At 41.6% G+C, this 19297-nt stretch overlaps 2 protein-coding genes across 2 annotated transcripts in view; one reads left to right on the forward strand and one right to left on the reverse strand.

The window, feature by feature from the left end:
• The window catches only part of PDXDC1 (pyridoxal dependent decarboxylase domain containing 1), a 44747-nt gene extending 37393 nt beyond the window's left edge, over positions 1-7354 (forward strand). The window contains exons 20-23 of the mRNA XM_032793421.2: positions 1771-1863; positions 1962-2058; positions 3100-3204; positions 5485-7354. Of these exons, the coding sequence (XP_032649312.1) occupies positions 1771-1863; positions 1962-2058; positions 3100-3204; positions 5485-5756 (567 nt within the window). The 3' untranslated portion in view covers positions 5757-7354. The remainder of the gene's footprint in view (positions 1-1770; positions 1864-1961; positions 2059-3099; positions 3205-5484) is intronic.
• A 1948-nt stretch (positions 7355-9302) lies between these two features.
• Positions 9303-19016, reverse strand: NTAN1 (N-terminal asparagine amidase). The gene is made up of 10 exons (XM_032793424.2): positions 18722-19016; positions 16528-16630; positions 16378-16443; positions 15134-15242; positions 13822-13895; positions 13106-13159; positions 11857-11910; positions 10975-11072; positions 9763-9876; positions 9303-9575 (listed from the first exon to the last, which is right to left on the reverse strand). The coding sequence occupies exons 1-10, from the start codon at positions 18800-18802 to the stop codon at positions 9396-9398; spliced, it is 933 nt and encodes a 310-aa protein (XP_032649315.1). The 5' UTR covers positions 18803-19016; the 3' UTR covers positions 9303-9395.
• Positions 19017-19297: the final 281 nt, after the last annotated feature.

The raw sequence follows: 19297 nt of genomic DNA on the forward strand, positions 1-19297 counted from the left end.
TAGCATAGATTTAGCTTAGTTTTCTTGTGTTAGCATGTTACAAGTTAGGAGTTTCTTTTTTTTTTTCAAGGAAATATTAAATTTTCTAAGTAGTTATTAGTTCACCTCTGGTTCCACTATTAGAATCCAATGGTGGTTACGAGAGCTAGAGAACAGCTATTAAAAGGTGCACCTTTTGCCCTGCATTTGATGCTTATGAGATGCCCGTCAGGAAGGGACGTTGTCCCTTAGGAGTTCAAGTGCTTTCACCCCGAGAGTATGGGAAGAACAGCAGAACAGACTGCAAATGGTCCTGCTGGCAGGAGGCTTTGACAGACAAGCCCTCTGGATCTTGTACATATCTGTGATCTGTGAGCAAGCAAACGGATCCTGATACTGCTTGAGAGAAGAGGCAAGAGAGACCTCTGCATAAGATGCCATCTTCAGTTCAGATCTCCAAGAAATCTGTGGTACCTAAACAGGATCCTGATCCATTGGATCTGAAACTGAAAAGCAGAAATAACCTGTTGGTGATTGGCTCTGTGAGCAAAGCCAATCTGCAGGAGTGACACCTTTCTTGGAACCAGGAACTTTGGTGGGGGGAAAACTCAGGGTGCAAAGAAGGACTCTGTCAGCAGAGCCTCGGGAGTCAGTGTATGTGTCTAGAGCAGTCTGTCACAGATCTGGTTGAGCACCCCAGTTGGACACTTAGCATACTGCTGTAAGAGGATCCAAACACTGACCCCCATGTGCCCTTAGCTTGCTGGTGCTGAGCAGAGGTTAGGCACTGTCCCAGTCTAGCAAAGCAAAGAGCTGTCATTGCTGGTACACTGGGTTCAATTCTCCATTCTGAACGTCCTCAGTAACTGACCATGACAGTGGTAGCTAAGATCTACCATGTGGATCTACAACCTCAACTTAGGTCAAATCTGGAAGGGAGCAATAAGGACTCTGAAAAGAAAAGGAAGGCTTCTTCAGATCCCCACACTGCTGTGTCTTTGACCTATAAACTCAACTCCTTTATCAGGAAGTTCTGATTCTGTATCTTTAAACTGGCATCTATATAATACCTTCCCTCTCTATACAGGGTTGGTTTGCTGTTTTCAGTTTGAAGGCTATTTCAATCAGATCATTGTACTGCCAATATCTTTGCTTCCTAGTAGAGGAGAATTATTTTCAAGTCAGAGTCCTTTCCTTGAGCTGTTCTCTTGCCTCCAGAGATTTTACAAAGTGCCTCAGGGAGGTGGCAGCACATTTATGGAGACAAGAAATGCACATATACCTGTATTTGGATGACTGGTAAATCAAAGTGTTGCCAGAACAAAATCTATCCAAAATCACATCCTTCACCGATACTCCCTATTTGAGCTGAGGCTCTCAGAAAGTTCAGGAACAGTGAGAGGAGGATATAGGGTAGGGTGCAATAACGTTCCAACAGGCACTGCAATCAAAAGGTTCCACCAGCATAGCTGCACCACTGGCATATTCATGAGTGTAAAGATACAGAGAACACTCAAAGAATTCTGGCTAGAGGTGAGTAGCCAGCATCTAAGTAAGAGAAATTCATGCCATTGCTATTAAATGTGTGACCTTCTGACTTGAAGATCCATGTAAAAAAATCCTACTTTCAATCTACAGTTGTCTATTTGTAGTATTAAATAAATGGCATTAGTCAACTGCTGACCTAATTTAGAAAAATACACAAACATCCCCATTTAAATTTAATCTTCATGTAAGGGACCAAGACGACAGTTTCAGTGCAGTAATGCATGCTCTTCCATTTTTAATTAGCTGCTGGAAAATATGACTGAAGTTGTTAGAAAGGGGATACAGGAAGCGCAGGTTCAGCTTCAGAAAGCAAATGAAGAAAGACTTCTTGAAGAGGTAAGAATTCCAAAATAATCTGTTATGTCCATCACATAACTCTGTAACATTTAGATGGCTCATTCACTAGAATGATCTTTTAACGGCATGATTTACAGGGCCTGCTACGACAGATTCCTGTAGTTGGCTCTGTGCTGAACTGGTTTTCTCCATTTCAAGCATCACCAAAGGGAAGAACGTTTAACTTAACAGCAGGTAGGAATAAATACATCTGCAGCAATAGAACATTATCAATAATTCTGTAAAATGTGGAAACCTTTACAATGTTACACAGATTTCTTGCATCCGACAAGTGGGTATTCACCCACGAAAGCTCATGTGGCACCTTATAGACTAACAGACGTATTGGAGCAAGACTCTTTGCTGCTTTCACAGATTTCTTGTTAACTGATTTATAAGACATCCAAATTAAGTGATTAAAAAGGAACTCTTAAAATCTAAAGGAACTTTGTCTACTCCTTCTCAAACACTGAATAAGAAAATATCTGCTGCCACCACCTGTCCAGTTCCCTTTAAATCTCAATACTTACAATTCTCAAGTCAAATTAAAGTGATTTGCTGGATTTGGCTGCTGTTCTCGCCACTATATTACAAGAAAGGGCTCTTCAAATCATCTGTGCAAATTCCAGATGTGTAAGTTGGAAAACTGGATTTCTGCTTTAACTTCTTGTACAAAAAACAGCAGGATGGGGAGAGCTTAATAGTGTCATAAGAGCATTCCCTCACGTGTGTAATATATACTAGCACGATATCTACATGTGTATCTATATGTATGTGTACATAGTGAAAATTATATATTATGGGGGCACCAAATTGACCTCCATGCTCTAACTAAATTAATTTTTCTATTTGAGTTCTTGGTTCAAGTGTCTTCTGACCTGTCATATTCTCAACCTTCACTAGTCTGTGCAGTAAGACTTTAGTAGTCTGGGAACAGCTGGTTAGAACTGAATTGGGACTAGCTCTTGACTGTGGTGGGTATAGTGTGAATATGGCTTTGTGGAGGGATTCTATAGCAGTGTAAAAGAGTGAATGGAAAAGTTATCCTAATTGGATTCCACTTGTACCTCATGCAAGTCACTGTGGAGTAAGTACTAGCCTAGTTTTCCCTGAGAGCACCAGAAAAAGTTTTAAAATGTGTACTTAGTTCTAACATTACCTGCTTTGAATATTATTTAGTGGTGTCAATAAAACTGTCTCCTTTAAAGACTTTTTCCTCCCCCACCCTCTTGGCAGGCTCTCTAGAGTCCACAGAACCCACATATGTATCAAAAGTGCAGGGGACTGGGACTACCCCACCCCCCACTCCGACTCCCAATCGCATTAAACAAAGACTTCCTGGTAAGTTTCCTCCAATTAATGTTAATAAATGTGCAGTTTGACACTAAAGAACACTCTGCTTTATTCAAAAAGCTAATCAGTACATAATGGAGTTTTATTGCCTAATCAGAGTATGAGTTTTGCTTTATCATCTCCACGTACAGTAACTCCTCGCTTAACGGTGTAGTTATGTTCCTCAAAAATGTAACTTGAAGCGAAAAGATGTTAAGCTAATCCAATTTCCCCATAAGAATTAATGCAAATGGGGGGTTAGGTTCCAGGAAATTTTTTTCACCAGATAAATATATTTAAAAAATATAGTCTTATTTCTTAAACAATTTAGTACTATACACAGCAATGATGATTGTGAAGCTTGGTTGAGGTGGTGGAGTCAGAAGAGGGTGGGATATTTCCCAGGGAATGCCTTACTTCTAAATGATGAACTAGCACTCAGCTGAGCCCTCAAGGGTTAACCCATTGTTAATATAGCCCAAGGGTCGGCAACCTTTCAGAAGTGTTGTGCTGAATCTTCATTTATTCACTCTAAGTTAAGATTTCATGTGCCAGTAATACATTAACGTTTTTAGGTCTCTTTCTATGTCTATAATATATAACTAAACTATTGTTGCATGTAAAGTAAATAAGGTTTTTAAAATGTTTAAGAAGCTTCTTTTAAAATTAAAATAAAATGCAGACCATCCCTCCCCCCGCACCCCTGGACTGGTGGCCAGGACCCAGGCAGTGTGAGTGCCGCTGAAAATCAACTCTGTGCCATAGAGTTGCCTAACCACCGATATAGCCTCACACCTACAAAGCAACACAAAATGGAGGGAGGGAGACAGCATGGCAAAACAGATGAGGGCAATGTGCGTCTCCTCTAAGTGCATTGCCTTTTTAAAGTAGATCAGCAAGCTGCGACAGCCACTGCTTCAAAAGCCTCCTCCATGTCCCCCTGCTCTATAGAGATGGGTAAGCAGGGGAAGGGGGGACACACCTGAACATACACCTATTCCCCTAACCTACCATACGCCCCCCCCCCCCAGCAAGCAGGAGGCTCCAAGGAGCAGCACATGGCAGTGGGGGAAGGGACAGCTGAACTGCAGGCAATTAATGGCCTGCTGGGCAGCTGCTGCACAGGGAACTTAGGCCCCCCCCATCAGCTCCCTGCTCCCCTGCTGGGTTCCAAGCCCCCAGCAGGTAGCTCCAACAGACTGCTCTTTCTGCAAGGAGTGGACAAAGCACGTGGCTGCCAAACATAAGGGAGCATGGCACACCTTTAAACGAGCATGTTCTCTGATCAGCAACATAACAAAAAAAACCCATTAACCAGCGAGGAGTTACTGTACATTACTTTCCTGATCAAGTCAAACTAGAGCACTACTCTTGTTTATAATTGTACCTGTCGGCCTGTTGATTTTGAATGACCAGTGCAGCAGTCAGAGCTAAACATTCCATGGAGCACCATTCAAATCCATCTTTTCCCCACCCCCATTGTGCTCTGAAGGAATAATTCCTGGGACTGCAGGGGAGGTAGTTGTCCTTCTAAACAGTAATAACTACCTCTGACCACAGGGCTTTTTCCTGTAGAAAATATTGTAGAATTGTAAGTTCTCTAGTTCACTGAGGGTTAGTGAGGTTTGCAAATTAGCAAGAAAACAAACCACAACTGCAAAAAACCAAGGACAATGTATTTTATTTATTTTGGGCACTGCAAGTTTTTTGCTGTACTACACAAATGTGGTATTGTGTGATTTCATACTAAGGTATCATTACTGCCACAACAACATAAGTCTGCTCAGGAGCAGCAAGATGAGCTTTTCCTTTCACTGTGTAAATGAGTTAATTAGCTAGGTGTAGGCTGGCAAAGCTATACTGATAGTCGTGTCCTTTTTCCTCTGGTCTGATTTAAGTTTGAATTTAGTTCTGGACTGTCAGCTTTTCTGGAAATTAATCCTTTGGAAATTCCTTTGAAGCACAGTGACCTGTTGCAGTAATTTACCCATCCAAAACAGTCTTATCAAATAATGTGTCCCTTGGCTTGCTCTTTTTACTGACCATCAGTTTTTTCCAGCCAAGCCTTAACTGGGTTACTGTTTACACAAAGACAAACAACTACTGGTGCAGATTACATCAGTTACACATCTGTGCTTGTATGTCTAAAGGAACTTAAATACTGGTGCTAAATTGCATCCACAGCTTTAAAAATAGAGGCCAGCTTTTTAAAATGTGGCTTATCGTTTGTATAGATTCATCTGTGCATTTACTGCCTTCTAATGCTATATTCATTAAACATTTTCACAGGTCAAAAGCTTTTTAAAAGATATTTAAGAAGCTCTGATGGATTTAGTGAGACCAGCTCAGTTAGTCACACTGATGACTTGGAAAAGATGGAGCAACGATCCCATTCTGTGTCTACTGTACAAGAGCAAGGGACTGTGGAGACAGAGAAAGCAGAGCAGCAGAATGAGATAGCACAGGTAACAAATGACAAAACTGAAGACCTGCAAAGTGACAAATCACAACAATCAGGAAATGACTGCACTAAAGTAGAGGAACAAGAAAGTTTAAGATAAAAACCAGATTTTGTGAATGAAGACTTTGTATAATAACCACATTCTCTGTACGGCGTGGAAATTTGATGTATTCAGAATGAACAGTGTCACACGTTAGTACAGTAACTACTACTGTAATTCACAATTAACAGGGATTTTGCACAAAAGCAAGTTAAAAACAAAGCTTTTCCCCCTAGGGGCCAGTTAACTTGTTTTATTGTACACTTAGGATAATTGCTTCAATCCTATATACATTATCTCCCAAGTGATATTAAAATACCTGATTTATTTTAATGACTTCTAAACACTTGCCTGAAGGAATATTTTTTGGCAAAAGTGACAGTTATTGTATGAATCCAGGTGGCACTATAGTGCTTAATGAGTTGCTCATACATTTGTGTTAAGGTTAAGCACCTGGTGATATTTGTAAAGTGGTCCTAATTTAAAAATATTCAATAAACCTAGTAGTTGCTCACCTTTATATTTTAAATCAGTTTAATTTTAAAAAACAAAAGCACAATAATTTGGTAGCCATGCTATCTGTAGTGCACATCATCTCATTGCTTTAATGTTCATTGGAAATCCATTGCCTCTTACTAGAAAGGTTGTCAGGCAGTTGTGGCGCAATGAGTGATAGGGATGTATAAGTAAGTGTGTATATTATGACTATGTAAATACTGCTTTGCCATCAACAACTTTTTTTTTTTTTTTTTTTGCTGTTGAATGAATTGGCCCACTCAAACTCTTTACTCTTACAGGGCTTGTGTTAACTCTTTTAGAAAGTAATTGTGCCTCTGCATGACAGTCATTTCTTGCCTCTATCACTGGCAAGCAGCATTGATACAGCTCTCTGTATTTACTGCTGTACACCCTTTATAACCAGATCCAATGAACAGTTACGGGACTTTTTGGTTATGTATTTTTAAAGATACTTGTTAGTAAAGCGTGAAAAAGTCATGTTGGTGATGGTTTTTACACTATTCTGATTTTTGAGTAACTAACTTTTAGTAGATATTGAAATTATAGGTTACATACACTACAGCACATAGCTCCTTTTTAATCTGTTAACTTGTGATATTAGAAGTATTTTCACCTGCAGAAACTGATTTTAGTGTGGAAGCAAAACAGATACATTAAAAAAATGGATCCAGCCCTACAAAATTGACTTAACACTATCATCAGTATTCCCTTTTCATAAATAGGATGTGTATAAATTACTACCTTGTGTTGGTCATCATGATGGCTCTAGTGCTAACAGGATTGGATAGCATTGTGATATTTTAAGGGTTTTTCATTGATTTATATGTACTGTCATCTTTTCAGTTTTTGATTCTTTGGGGAGCTCAGGTTATATTAAGTCAAACTTTGTTTATAATTTCAGATATTTCTCAGATAAAACAGAGTGCAATTTTTCTTAAGTATGAAAATAATTAAGTCAACTAGTCTTCCTTATTAGTTTTTGGTAATGAAGTACATTAACATGGGTATATTTGTGGGAGGCAAAATGAAAAATTTAATATTTTTATATTTGGAATTGCTGACCTAGTGGTTTTGTTGGATGAGAGCTACATACTTTAGATATTACCCAAATGTTTCAATAAAGATTCTTCAAATTACAACTTCTGAAGTCAATTACCATTAAAGAAAGTTGCACTAAAATCTGTACTGTAGTTTAAGAACAGGTGTTTGACCAATGGGGTGGGTGGGTGTGTTTTTCTAGGTACCATTTGATGACATAAGCCAAAGAGAAACTGGTGTATCAAATACCTCTACTACAATATCTATCCATATATTGCATAGCCTGTGTTCCAACTATTGTGGCTACTTCCAGTTCACACAAGGCTCCAGGAAGGTAGCCTGAAACATCCTGGATCCTCCCCACCTGTAATGCTGAGTCTAAGTTTTAAGTCCAGGGCAGGATAGAAGTTGCTTTTGAGTTTGGTTAAAAGTTTTTAGAGAGAAGCTCTGAGGCCACTACACTCATACAGTGGAACAAAAAAGAGGAGCTCTGGAGGGGAGAAAATGGCAGGCTGGTGACCAATGTTGTGTGGGCTAGTGATTAAGGGAAGAGACTTTAAAACAGACCTGGCCAGAGGGCCAAGTGACAAGAGAGGGTACTAGGTGATGAGTGCTGCTATGCTATGCCTGGCATTGCAAGCAGTGAATCCATTCTTCTTACTGGACATGGAATTATAGGCCTCATGTATTCTACTGCAATGGTTTAGTGAAGTTGTAATTAGCAAATTCAGCATTGCCCTGACTTAACAGGTGGATGTACAAGAAGAAAATGAAACGAGATGAAAGTAACTGCAGAAGTCACCTGAAATCCATAACTTACTGTATTTTGTGATCGTTTACCTGTCTTATAAAACAAGATTATCTACTTACACTGAAAACTTATACTAGGGCTATTAAAGCATAATACATTTTATATAAAGCAGCTGCTGCTAAGTGTCTCCCAGTTTGAGTTGTAGAAGATAGACAAGATTTACTTATCAAAAAGTGCTGGGTTTCAGAATAACCAAACTGTCAAGTTTTCCCAGTGCAGGGATGAACATTATGTAACCATAAAACAGAGAGGAGACAAACCTTAAGCAAGTATTTCATGACATCTTCCGTGTAGCATCTTAATGTAAAAAAGTATCAATATCAAGGTCTAGGTAGGTTTTAAAGAGGTTTAAAAAAAAAGCAGCAATATGCATAGAAGAAATATTTCCATGAATGTTCTTAAACTCCACCCACAGCATGCAAAGTTACAGCTTTTCCTGTCTTCTCTGCAACCCAAACAATGTAGCAGTGAGTGAGCATCTTGGGCTATTTTATTTCCATTGTCCAAGCTTCAGAGAAATGCAAAAAGTAAGCAAACAACTCAAATAGTGAAAATTTGAGTTTAATGTTTATTTTAACAGATGATGCCCAGTGACAAAGTTTAGTGACATCTCCAGTTTATTAGTGAATATAAAGATTAATTATTCTAGACATTTTTAGAATTGGAGAGTTGTACTGAATCATACACTATTACTCCAAAAGCAGTGGTAAAATGGCACTGTTTAACAAATGTGCTTTCAAGGCTTATGCTCAGCAATCAATCCTGCAGGGTTAATGATTATATCTTTCAGTGTAGAAAAGCCCCTGGCCAACTACTGAAAAATCTCATCACCAAAACTTATTCTTTTTTATTTATTCATTGAAGAACTTAATGTTGGGCATTTAAAAGAAATCTCTCTCAAAAAATCCAAATTACCAGTGAATAAGTTAGTATACACATTATACTTTAAATTGTATTTAAAGAGACACCTAGTCCCAGCTCAAAAACACACTCTTGAAAGGGGAACTGCATATTAAATCTCTCTAGATAGATTTTGCAGAAGGCCTTAATATACAACAGATTAGCACCAAAAGTAAAAATGGGGGAGGGGCACAATTTTAAGGACCATCTGTAAAAAAGAAAATACCAACTTATGTAAGTAACAGTGCAAACAAATGCACCACTGCCAAAAACATGACTTTGAAAAGCATTAAACAAGGCTAGTCTGATCTCAGGGACAGCAGGGGATTTGGCCAACATGGATTCAGAAAGATGCTCTTTGCAGCAAAGTGGCCACACTTTTGGCAAGGCAGTGCTTTCCCAAAGCACATCCTCCAGTGTTTGCCTCAACATTAAATAGTTTCAAAACAGACTCTCTCCCATAAACCTTCTTCGGTCTTTTTATAAAGTCGAGGTTTCCTGTTAGGAAACAGGGAGTCAGCGGGAAAGGGATGCTCTTTTAAAAATAGTAATGTGGATCTAAGGTGGGAAACAAAGTGCGGTGGTTCAGCCAGAGGCGATGTGGAAAGATGCTGAAAAACAAGATGGTATCATGAACTATTTCGAACCAGATAGATAAGAACATTTCATGGCTACTGGTACCTCTAGCTTTAATTTCTGACCTAGAAAAATGCACCACCCCCCTTTCAGCAATGCACAGAAAAGCAATCAGGGCTGACAGAATGCTAGCACAAAACACATTTTTGTAACTTCAGTTACCTGTAATATCTGTTTATCATCTTGCTCCAACCACAAGTCCACATGTGGGAAAGGCATCCAGAAGTAAGGTCCAATGTGGAGTTGTTCTGTCTTTGCATCATAAATATTAGTCATCTGTAACACAGAACAGACTTTGAGGGTTTCCCTATTGAAATTGAGCAGCAGTAAGTGAACTGAACCCTCTATCACACTGAGCCAACCATGCCATGAAGGGGAATGAGCTTAGAGCTGGCTCCACAGGTACTTCCCCCACCCTCTGATATGCAACAAACTGCAGCGCCTGTCCTAGGCCACAGGCTATTCTTAAGTGTCCCCTGCTCCTGTCCTGTTCAGCCATCTACCTCTCCTTCACTGCTTGTCTTGTTTCAGCTCCCTTGTCCACCTTGCAATGCTGCTATACACTCAACTCTCCCTCCCTACTCTGCCCTGAATTAACCAAACGACTGGACAAAACAGCTGCTCTGCACTTATAGAAGAGGCTAAATAGCCTTATGTGACAGAATTTTGGGCTCAAGACCTTAAGTGGCAAACCTTAAACTCACAGAGATTCCAGCTGTTTCTACACCAAGATCCTGGGGACAGTAAGAGGGTGTTCCCCTGTTACGGTTTAGTAGGCATGGGTCAAGATCCTGCAACTACTTCCTTGTGTGAGTGTCTTCTTACTGAAGTCTTTAGCCTTTGGATGAAAGCAGTGTCTTTATGTAGCACACCTGCATCTGAGAGATCGTGTGGACCAATGAGAGCTGGGTTCAATTCCCAGCTCTGCCACAGACTTCCTGCGTGACTCAGGCAAGTCACTTAGTCTCTGTACCTCAATTCCAGGTCTGTAAAATTGGATTAACACCACTATCCCTCTCTCACCCTTCCTCTGCCAGGGACTGACTCCAGCACCTAGCACAGTGGTATTCTGATCTCAGCTGAGGCCTCCAGGAGCAACTGTAATACAAATACTGAAGTCTGTCCTTGTTTCCAAATAGAATACTTGTCAAAGTTTTCCACCAGGTACCAGCAGCTGTTTAGTACAAATATTGGCTGTTATGTTCAGTGTTCGTCTCTGATTACACAACCACAAACTGGCAGTATTTTATCATAATTAGAGTAACTTCTCCTTAAGGAGTAACTATTAGTTTCTGACACAGACAAAATAAGAGTATTTTTCTCTTGTTCCTCCCCCTCCCCCCCACACCAAAACATATATTTGTTTTCACTCACTGGTGCTCCTGTTAACGTACGAGCTGAACGCAAATCCTCATCTGGTCCCTTATCTGGAAAAGTTGCATGGAAAATCTCTGCTGTTTTAACATTCACAGCTGGGGAGAAAATGGTTGGAATTAAAACACAGTTAACCAGCTAATGACAACATTTAAAATGTCCATCCCCCCACAAACAGCATTCCAGACCAAGAGCGCTCTTGGCACAGACAGAGGTGAATTTCAGAACCTATCAGACACTAATATCAAAGACTGACAGAGAAACATGTCTGGTAAGTTTCACTTTCTGCTTCACTTGTATTTTCACAGTGCTATTTGGTTGGGTTTCTACTAGGCCCGAGGAAAGTTTAAAGGAATATGGTCCATTTGAAGATACCACTATAGGAATACAATTTTTGGACAAATTTCATTCCTATAGTGGTATAAAGATCACAAACAAAGTAGTTGGGGGAGGGGGGGGAAGAGAACAAAATCAACTAAACCCATCAGAAAGGAGTTGGTCTCCAAACAGAAAAGGCAAAGGAATGAGCAGTCTAGTTCACTGCAGGCCAATAGTTCAGCTAAATGCCATGAAATAACCCTGGGGGTCTCTGATCTCATTAAAAGGAAAGAAAAAAAATATACACATGCTCCTGCCCAAGAGGACCCTTTCAACAGGCATTTCCCAAGCAGCAGTACATCTTTAGCATCTAGCAAAGCCAGTCTCTGAGTGGTATTAGCAGCAGCCCTGTCCTACCAGAGTTAGCATCAGAGCTACACTGCTCTGTGCACCATGGTATTTTAGATCTTCTGTATTAGCCTTGGCTGGCCAATGTGTTACCTTTACAAGTCTGAAGAGCAACCAGTTTAGAACAGTATTCTGTACAAGACGCATTGTACTCACCTATTCCATAAATGATTGGAAAATGATTGTCCTTTTCCTCCCTATCATTTAATTCTGTTTCAAAAAGAACAAATGTGTCAAATAATCCAGACATTGTCAGCATGTTTATTTCTAAGTAGCATTAGTTTAGCTTTAGTCAGGGAGGTGCCCAGACCTTACCAAAAAAAAGTTGTGGGACATGCAGCATAAAGCAGCCACAAGGGAACTGGAGACGTAGGTTCATATCCTTGTTTAACTAAAGTGAAGTGTCTTATCATGGTACACAGGACAAATGCAGACAGTCAGGGTCGTTCCATCTCAGAAGAATAGCGACTGCCTATGCCAGTTCTGAATTAATCTTTATCTTCGGTGGACATTTACCCCCAGAACAGAACCAGACTATATAAAAATCACACCACCCCAGAAATCATTCACACCCTAACCGGCCTGGGACTGACACAGCTGCTCAGGACTAAAATGCACTGGCAAGGGCAGCAGGGGAAAGGTGTAACTCTTCTGCCCACACCATGACTGGCTCTAGCCAAAGCTACTGGCCCTCAATTTCACATGCCAAAACCATACAGCTGTAATGATGCCATGTTTCAAAGGTTTACGCTACAGCCAGTGTGAAAATACAGCTCGTGTTCTCACTGAACATGAGACATCAAAAATAATCAGACTTGAATTGGCTACGATGGAGGAAAAAGGAAACGGAAGAGGGGACAGAGGACAAGGATGATAAAAGATCAATAATTTGGGGCACATGTTTTCTAGGCTTCTGCACACTTCATTCATCTGTCTGCTGCAATACTGACAAAACACACACACTAAATGCAGGAGGCAGATCTAGATGTCAACTGTTCCCAGATGGATTTAGGTTTCCTTCCCAGCAGAAACAAACGTCTTCAATTTGGAGTGCTCACAGGACCACATGGGTGAAATATTTCAGCTATTTCCACAGGTCCTACTAAAAACTGCAAGTTGCCATAGCACTTCTGGGCAGAGAAGCCCTAGCCAATGCCCCACCTGCGGTGTGCTGTGGTAAATCACTATTTCCAGAATACTGACTCTGGAATACCTAACTAAAATAAACAGATCAATATACAACAGCAAAAACCACTGTTGGCAATAAGCTCTCATGTGCCTAGTGCTCACTGACTCACAAAGCTTACAGGCCGGATCGAAAGGTTGTCTCTCCTAAAATGAAGAGCCTCACATTTATTTCAAAGACTAAACATACCTTTACAAAAGGGAACATTAAAACTCTTACCCGTCACACACAAAGTCACCAAATGGACATCATCTTGCTGGAGATCAAATGTTCCTACAGCAACAACAGTAGCAGCAAGGTATAAAACTGACTCATGTCAAGGCATTTAAACTATGGGGTATAGCAATGCTGTGCACTGCAGATTAGACATCAGGCCCTCATTACCAGCAGGAAATCTCCCACTCCATTGTTCTTGATACAGATAATGGACCAGTGTGTGTTTTCCAGATATGTCTCAATATCTTGCTCTTATAAAATAAAGAGAAAGCTACTCTATATAACAGTAATTTACACAACTGGCCACTGGCAAGGGCAGAAAGCTGTTAAAGAGAAAGCCTTGTCCTATCAACATTTTATGCCTTTTACAAGCACTTGTTTAAGGTAGCTCTGGCATTGTTATCTCAGGTTTAATTTGTTACACATTTAGCAGGGTACATTCATTTGTAATACTCATTTTATATATGGGTAAATACAGATACAGAGAGAGAAGCGACTTGCCCAAGATCATACAGCATAGTATGTGTAAATCATCTCACTGCACCACCCCTATGTATAAACACATGCCGCACTTCAAATTCCCAAATGGAGAAAAACTCAAATCCAAGATTTTTTCTACTGTATAATTGAGGATTAAAATTACACACACACATATACTTGGCCCAAATCCAGCCAAAATCTAGTTTTTGGACATGAGAATGGAAAAAATGTGAACTTACTAAGAAGCTGATTAGTAAGTTTTTGTGATAACTGCCTATCATCATTGAAACCTCCAACTAGGTGAACTTCCAGCCTAACAAATAGAGATGGAATAACAGGAAACAGCAATTAAAAAGGCATCCCAATGTGAATAGCTTTTCAATACAATCCCCAGCCCACACTGTACAGTGATCATTAGAGAAGGCTCATTTATTATAGTCACATGCGTCAGTTGATCGTGCATTACCTCATGACCTAATGTGAGTGACCTCTTTGTTCTGGACGCTATAGGGAATATCAGATGAGCAGCACAAGCGAAGGACTTGAATCTGAGAGGCACTGAACATGGGAAGTTGCCACTGAGCTTGATGGGATTTATAGGTGCTCAGCTCCTCACGGGACTGGACCTTAAATTACAAAGCTGTTTTTAAGCTTCTCAACAAGGTCAATTAAATGTACTCCAGCGACTTCCTTACAACTCACTCAAACCTTAAGATCGGGGTCTTGGTGAGATGGGTGTGTAAATATGGCTCCTCTTTCACTCTATAGGTTTGTTCTCAGTGGCCAAGCTCTTCAGAAGTGACTAGTGATTTTCAGGTATCCAACTTTAGGGGACCCCCGTAAAGGGACTCAATTCTTAGACAGTGCTGAGTAGTCACCAGCTGAAAATCAGGCTCCTTTACGGCATTCCAAGTAAGTCTTGGATCAGGTGTATTCAGCATTGTAGCTGCCAACTTTACCAAGTTTTGCCTCTACAGGTCTAGCAGGAATAAACACAATCAAAAGGAATTGAGCTGGATTCTTTTCTGGCTCCCACAACAGCAACAGAATTTATAACTAACTTCTGATTCAGAATCTTTATTGTTTTATGTGCAAGTCAGAAACTTCCAGCTTAACTCAGATCCCAGAATGAGTTTACAGAACCAAAATAGCAAAAATCGCTGTGTGAAACTAAGCACATTTGAGATGGAAATCACTGAGACCCAATAAACATGGAACCTCCAATGGCAGTTTTACAGACACACTATTGAAAGCAGAATCACGCTTTAAATTAAATCACTGCTAAAGGAACTACAAAAATAAAGTATACATTCAAACATCAATGGTGTGAGTAAATCAAGAGCAAGAAAAGCTATTAAATCCATAACAATGCCAGCAGGCAAAAAAATATCACTGTGGAAACAGTACCTTGTTGAGATGTGTTTTCCTGCCCTAGCTCAACAAGCTGCTAATTCTTTATCTGAGCCCCAAATGATCACATTTAGAATTTTCCGCCTTACACACAGACACCTGTGAAACACCATATACAAGACATAATAGAGCAGAGCTGACCTTCCGCATTCTGTGTCATTAGAGAAAGATTTTACTGCACTCATAATCAGCGACACCTCGGCCTGCGTGTTAGATCCATCACAGTGTGTCAGGCAGGTAGCCCCACTCCCTGGAAGGCAGGCAATAAGGAAACATTTACCTGACCACAGCTCTGTACAACAGCAACAAAAACTTTGTCATTCTGTAGAGTAGGTTATAAAAATGGATAAACCACATCCAGATTTTACAGGAGGAGAAACTGGCACTAAGAGATTAAGTGACTTGTCTGATATCACACAAATTCAGTGTGGTCAGGAACTGAACCTCAGTCTCCTGATTCCCAATATCCTGCTGAAACCACTAGGTCTCCTGTGCTGCCTTCATAAGAGCAAGAGAAGGAGTTCCATTCCCATCTCTCACTAAGGGCTTGTCCACACTTGAAACACTATTGCAGCACTTCAGCATAGACATCACCTATAGCAGCACTTCTCAAGTTGTAGGGCAGGACCCCACAGTGGGTCACCATGGCTGGCTTAGACTTGCTGGGGCCCAGGGCCGGAGCCGTAGCTTGAGCCCCACCACCCAAAGCATGAGGGTTTCAGCGCTGTGTGTTGGGACTCAGGTTACAGGCCCCTAGCCTGGGGCTGAAGCCCTTGGACTTCAGCTTTGCGCCCTCCTCCTTCACCCTCCAGGTCAGTTGGGCTCGGGCAGGCTCAGGCTTTGGACCCCCGGCCTGGGGTCATGGTGCACTGAAGTTTGAGAACCCCTGACCTATACCAATGGGAGTGGTTCTCCATCAGCACAGGTAATCCACCTCCCCAAAAGGCAGTAGCTAGGTCAATGGAAGAATTCTTCTGCTGACTTAGTGCTATCTACACTGGGACTTCGACGAGTTTAACTTCGTTTCTCAAGGGAGTGGATTTTTCAGTCTAAATCTGGATCGATCTAAATTCTTTAGTGTAGACAGGCCCTGAGTCACTGTATGACACTAGACAAGTCACTTACTTAACCAACATACCAGACTCCTGTGGTCTAAGGGTCAAAGTAAACATGCAGCTCTAGTGTATGCTGCTGAAGGTAATGCAGGCTGGTAATAACAAGATCTGTTTCTTAAAACTTGACCCATGCAAACTAGAATAAATGAATTACGACACCCAGTGCAAGCTCAATACATCAAATGTGGAAATTCCGTATGCAGTAACAGTTATTACACAGCCATTATTTGAGAAACATGCATCTCATGGTCCAGGTTTCCTTTACGACACCTGTGTGTCTGAGCACCACCAAGTGGCAGGTAGTTGCATCATCAGACCCAAGGATGGACACGGAACCTGTTTTAAAGAAGAGAAGTACAGTAAGAATTTGGCCGTCATGCCTGTTGCTTCAATAGCTAACATTATTGCATCCCCACGTACCGTCTTTAGGGGTGGTCACTGCAAACTCTCTTTGCTGGATGTACAGAAGTCCTTTGGGTCCCACTGTTTGAGCAGGTTGGCCTCTTAGAGCTCTTGCTTTCTCCTGTAAATAAATTGCACTCAGACTAAAATGGCTGAAAGACTCAACCAGGCCTATGGAAAACAAAGGGAATCCGGTGGCAGTTCAGGGAAGACCATGAAGGCTGAGGTTGACCATAAATACTTATATTTCATGGTGTTTTACATCTTCAGTAACAAAAGGGGAAGGCCAAAGACTCTAAACTTGGATTGGATATCAGCGGACCTGAGTGACTGGTTTCCACAACAGCCAAGTGTACAATCATGAGTTTTGGAAGAAGGCTATAGAAGTCATTGACCCCCAAAGAGGTAGGTGGCAAGAAAGAAGAGTGTTTTACATCCTCGAGGCTCTTTCCAAACGTTAACCAGTTAATCTTCACATCACCTCAGACACAAAGAGACTGTCATCCCCACTTTAAAAATGGAGAGACAGAAAAAGAAAGGGACTTGACCAAGGCCACATAATCATCAATTAATACAAGAGCTGAACTCAGCAGTTTCTGGCTCCTAGCCCTGTGCTTAGTCTACTGCTATGACTAGAATAGTTAAATATTTAAGTCAGACCTATTAGCTTCCCTATAGTTGTTGTCTTGGATGCTTTTAAGAGACATTCACAAAGGATAATTTTTAAGGCTTGACTCTGACAACCTTACACACATACCCCAAATCGCATGATGCAACATGAGTAGTGCTGCTAAAGTAAAAAGGACGCCTTCTGGAGGAAGGTACCGTTCAGGGTGAGGAAGGTAATCACAATGTAGAGATAAATTACCAGAAGATATGAACAAAATAATCAAAAACAACTTACAAGTAATCAAGTGATTTGATTATTTCATTCATTATAAATCTTTATTATTATTATATTAGTACTAGAGAATTAACATACATAAGCCTCCTATTTGGAGAATGAACCAAAGTCTATTGTACCAGCAAACCCTGGATTACTCAGATGACTCTGGGTCTCCCCATTAGAAGCTGTCTTGGAAGTAGGAGCACAAACACTATGTTCCTTTCTTTAGCTGGTAAGAAACTCCTCCTGCCGGCTGGAACGCAGTAGCGGGATAGATTCTAAGTGATATTTGCTCATCTACGCTCCACAAACATTACGTAACCCTCCTTCCCTTAAACCAAACTGTTACTGAGTTCTCAGTTTCCTGAAGCTGACCACACACATCATTCAACACTGATTTACTTTACTACCCAATGACAAACTTGAGTCTGTTTTGTTCTAGAATGTTTAAGACTGGCTATGCATGGCCTGATTTGGGAGCTGCAGTGGCTCAGTGAGAATCTAGCCTGAAATGTTAGTACAGGGTATGGACTTGTTGATTCACTAGGGGTTCTCCATTTCCAGTGACTATAACAGGACAGCATTCTCTAGTATGGGAAGGGGGGAAAAATGGAGCTTGGGCTTTTTTTGTTTTTTGTTTTGTTTTTTTTGCTTGATGATGCATAAAGACACCCCCCTCCCCCAATACTCATAGCTGGACCTCTATGCCCCTGCACTGCCCATGCCAGAACGCCCTGTATCAGGGCTTCTGGGCCCCCAAGAACACCACAGGCTGGGATGTCTATGCCTCCCACATGTGGGCACCAGATCAGGGTTTCTGCCCTCCCACTCAGCATCCCACGGGGGGCGGGGGGAGCATGCCTCCAACACCCAAGAGCTCCCTATGCCAGAGAGACAAGGTCTGGCTTGAGAGCTGCTCTCTCTCACCAACAGAAGCTGGTCCAGTAAAAGATGTTACATCTTCCACCTTTTCTCTCCAATATTCTGGGACCCACATGGCGACAACACTGCATATATCTGTGCCAGGGCATTTAGCCCACTGAGAGCACGAAACACAGAGGCGTACAGATCCCCATCCTACCTGAGAAGTTGCATGTGACATTGGTAAACTCCCCATTTTCCCGTCAGAGCCAACAGGCTCTGGACTTCTCATAGAGGAGAGGGGCCTCCTGTCCACCCTGCCCAGCTCTGGAGCTGGTACAAACCTACTCCCTCCAACTGGCCACTATAGCTTTGCTGGTTGGAGTCCGACAACTCTCCTGCCTCCCCGCTGGGGCTGCCCTTCCTCCCCTGCACCCCCTGCCAGTGCAGCTCCCGTCCTCTTACCTCCAGGTGCGGGTAGGTGCGGATCACCTCCCCCGGCGGCTGGGCCAGGTCGATCCGATCCCCGTTAATCAGCAGAGGCATCTCTGGGAAGTGCCCGCTCCCGAGGCTGCTGGACGAGCTACTTCCGATAGCAGCCAGCTGGGAGAAAAGGCTGCATGGGCTGACATCGCAAGGGGTTCTGGGAGATGTAGTCCGGATGCAGAAACCTGGTTTGGATTTGAGTAGTCTGTGTAAGCAGCGGGAGTGTCTGCTGCAGGAGCCTGCAAACCTGACTTCAACTAAGGGCGAGGAAAGAAAGATACTGATGCACGTTAGACCACGTCAGCATAGGTACTCTCCCCTCTTAAAATGAAACTTACAACCCCAGAAAGGATTGAAGAAATATGTGGTTCACAGCTAGGACAATTGCAGATCTGTCTGAATGTCCACCTCCAGGACAGGGACTACTGAACTCCAGAAGGGCTATATTTAAAATAATACAATACATCTCTAATGGAAACTACAGGGGGCCTATCATGGAATCTGCCCATGACAGCAGGTTTTAGTTCTCTCATGAAGAGTTACATCAATTACACA

This window comes from Chelonoidis abingdonii, chromosome 9, assembly GCF_003597395.2.
Source record: "Chelonoidis abingdonii isolate Lonesome George chromosome 9, CheloAbing_2.0, whole genome shotgun sequence".
Classification (NCBI taxonomy): Eukaryota; Metazoa; Chordata; order Testudines; family Testudinidae; genus Chelonoidis; species Chelonoidis abingdonii.

Bases quoted from the DNA above. Each gene is read 5' to 3' on its own strand.
- NTAN1 (XM_032793424.2), bottom strand. From the start codon at position 18,802: ATGCCTCTGCTGATTAACGGGGATCGGATCGACCTGGCCCAGCCGCCG. The intron at 16,631-18,721 runs GTAAGAGGACGG...ATTTATTTACAG, and splicing joins GCACCTACCCGCACCTGGAG to GAGAAAGCAAGAGCTCTAAG. The intron at 16,444-16,527 runs GTACGTGGGGAT...TCTTTAAAACAG, and splicing joins AGTGACCACCCCTAAAGACG to GTTCCGTGTCCATCCTTGGG.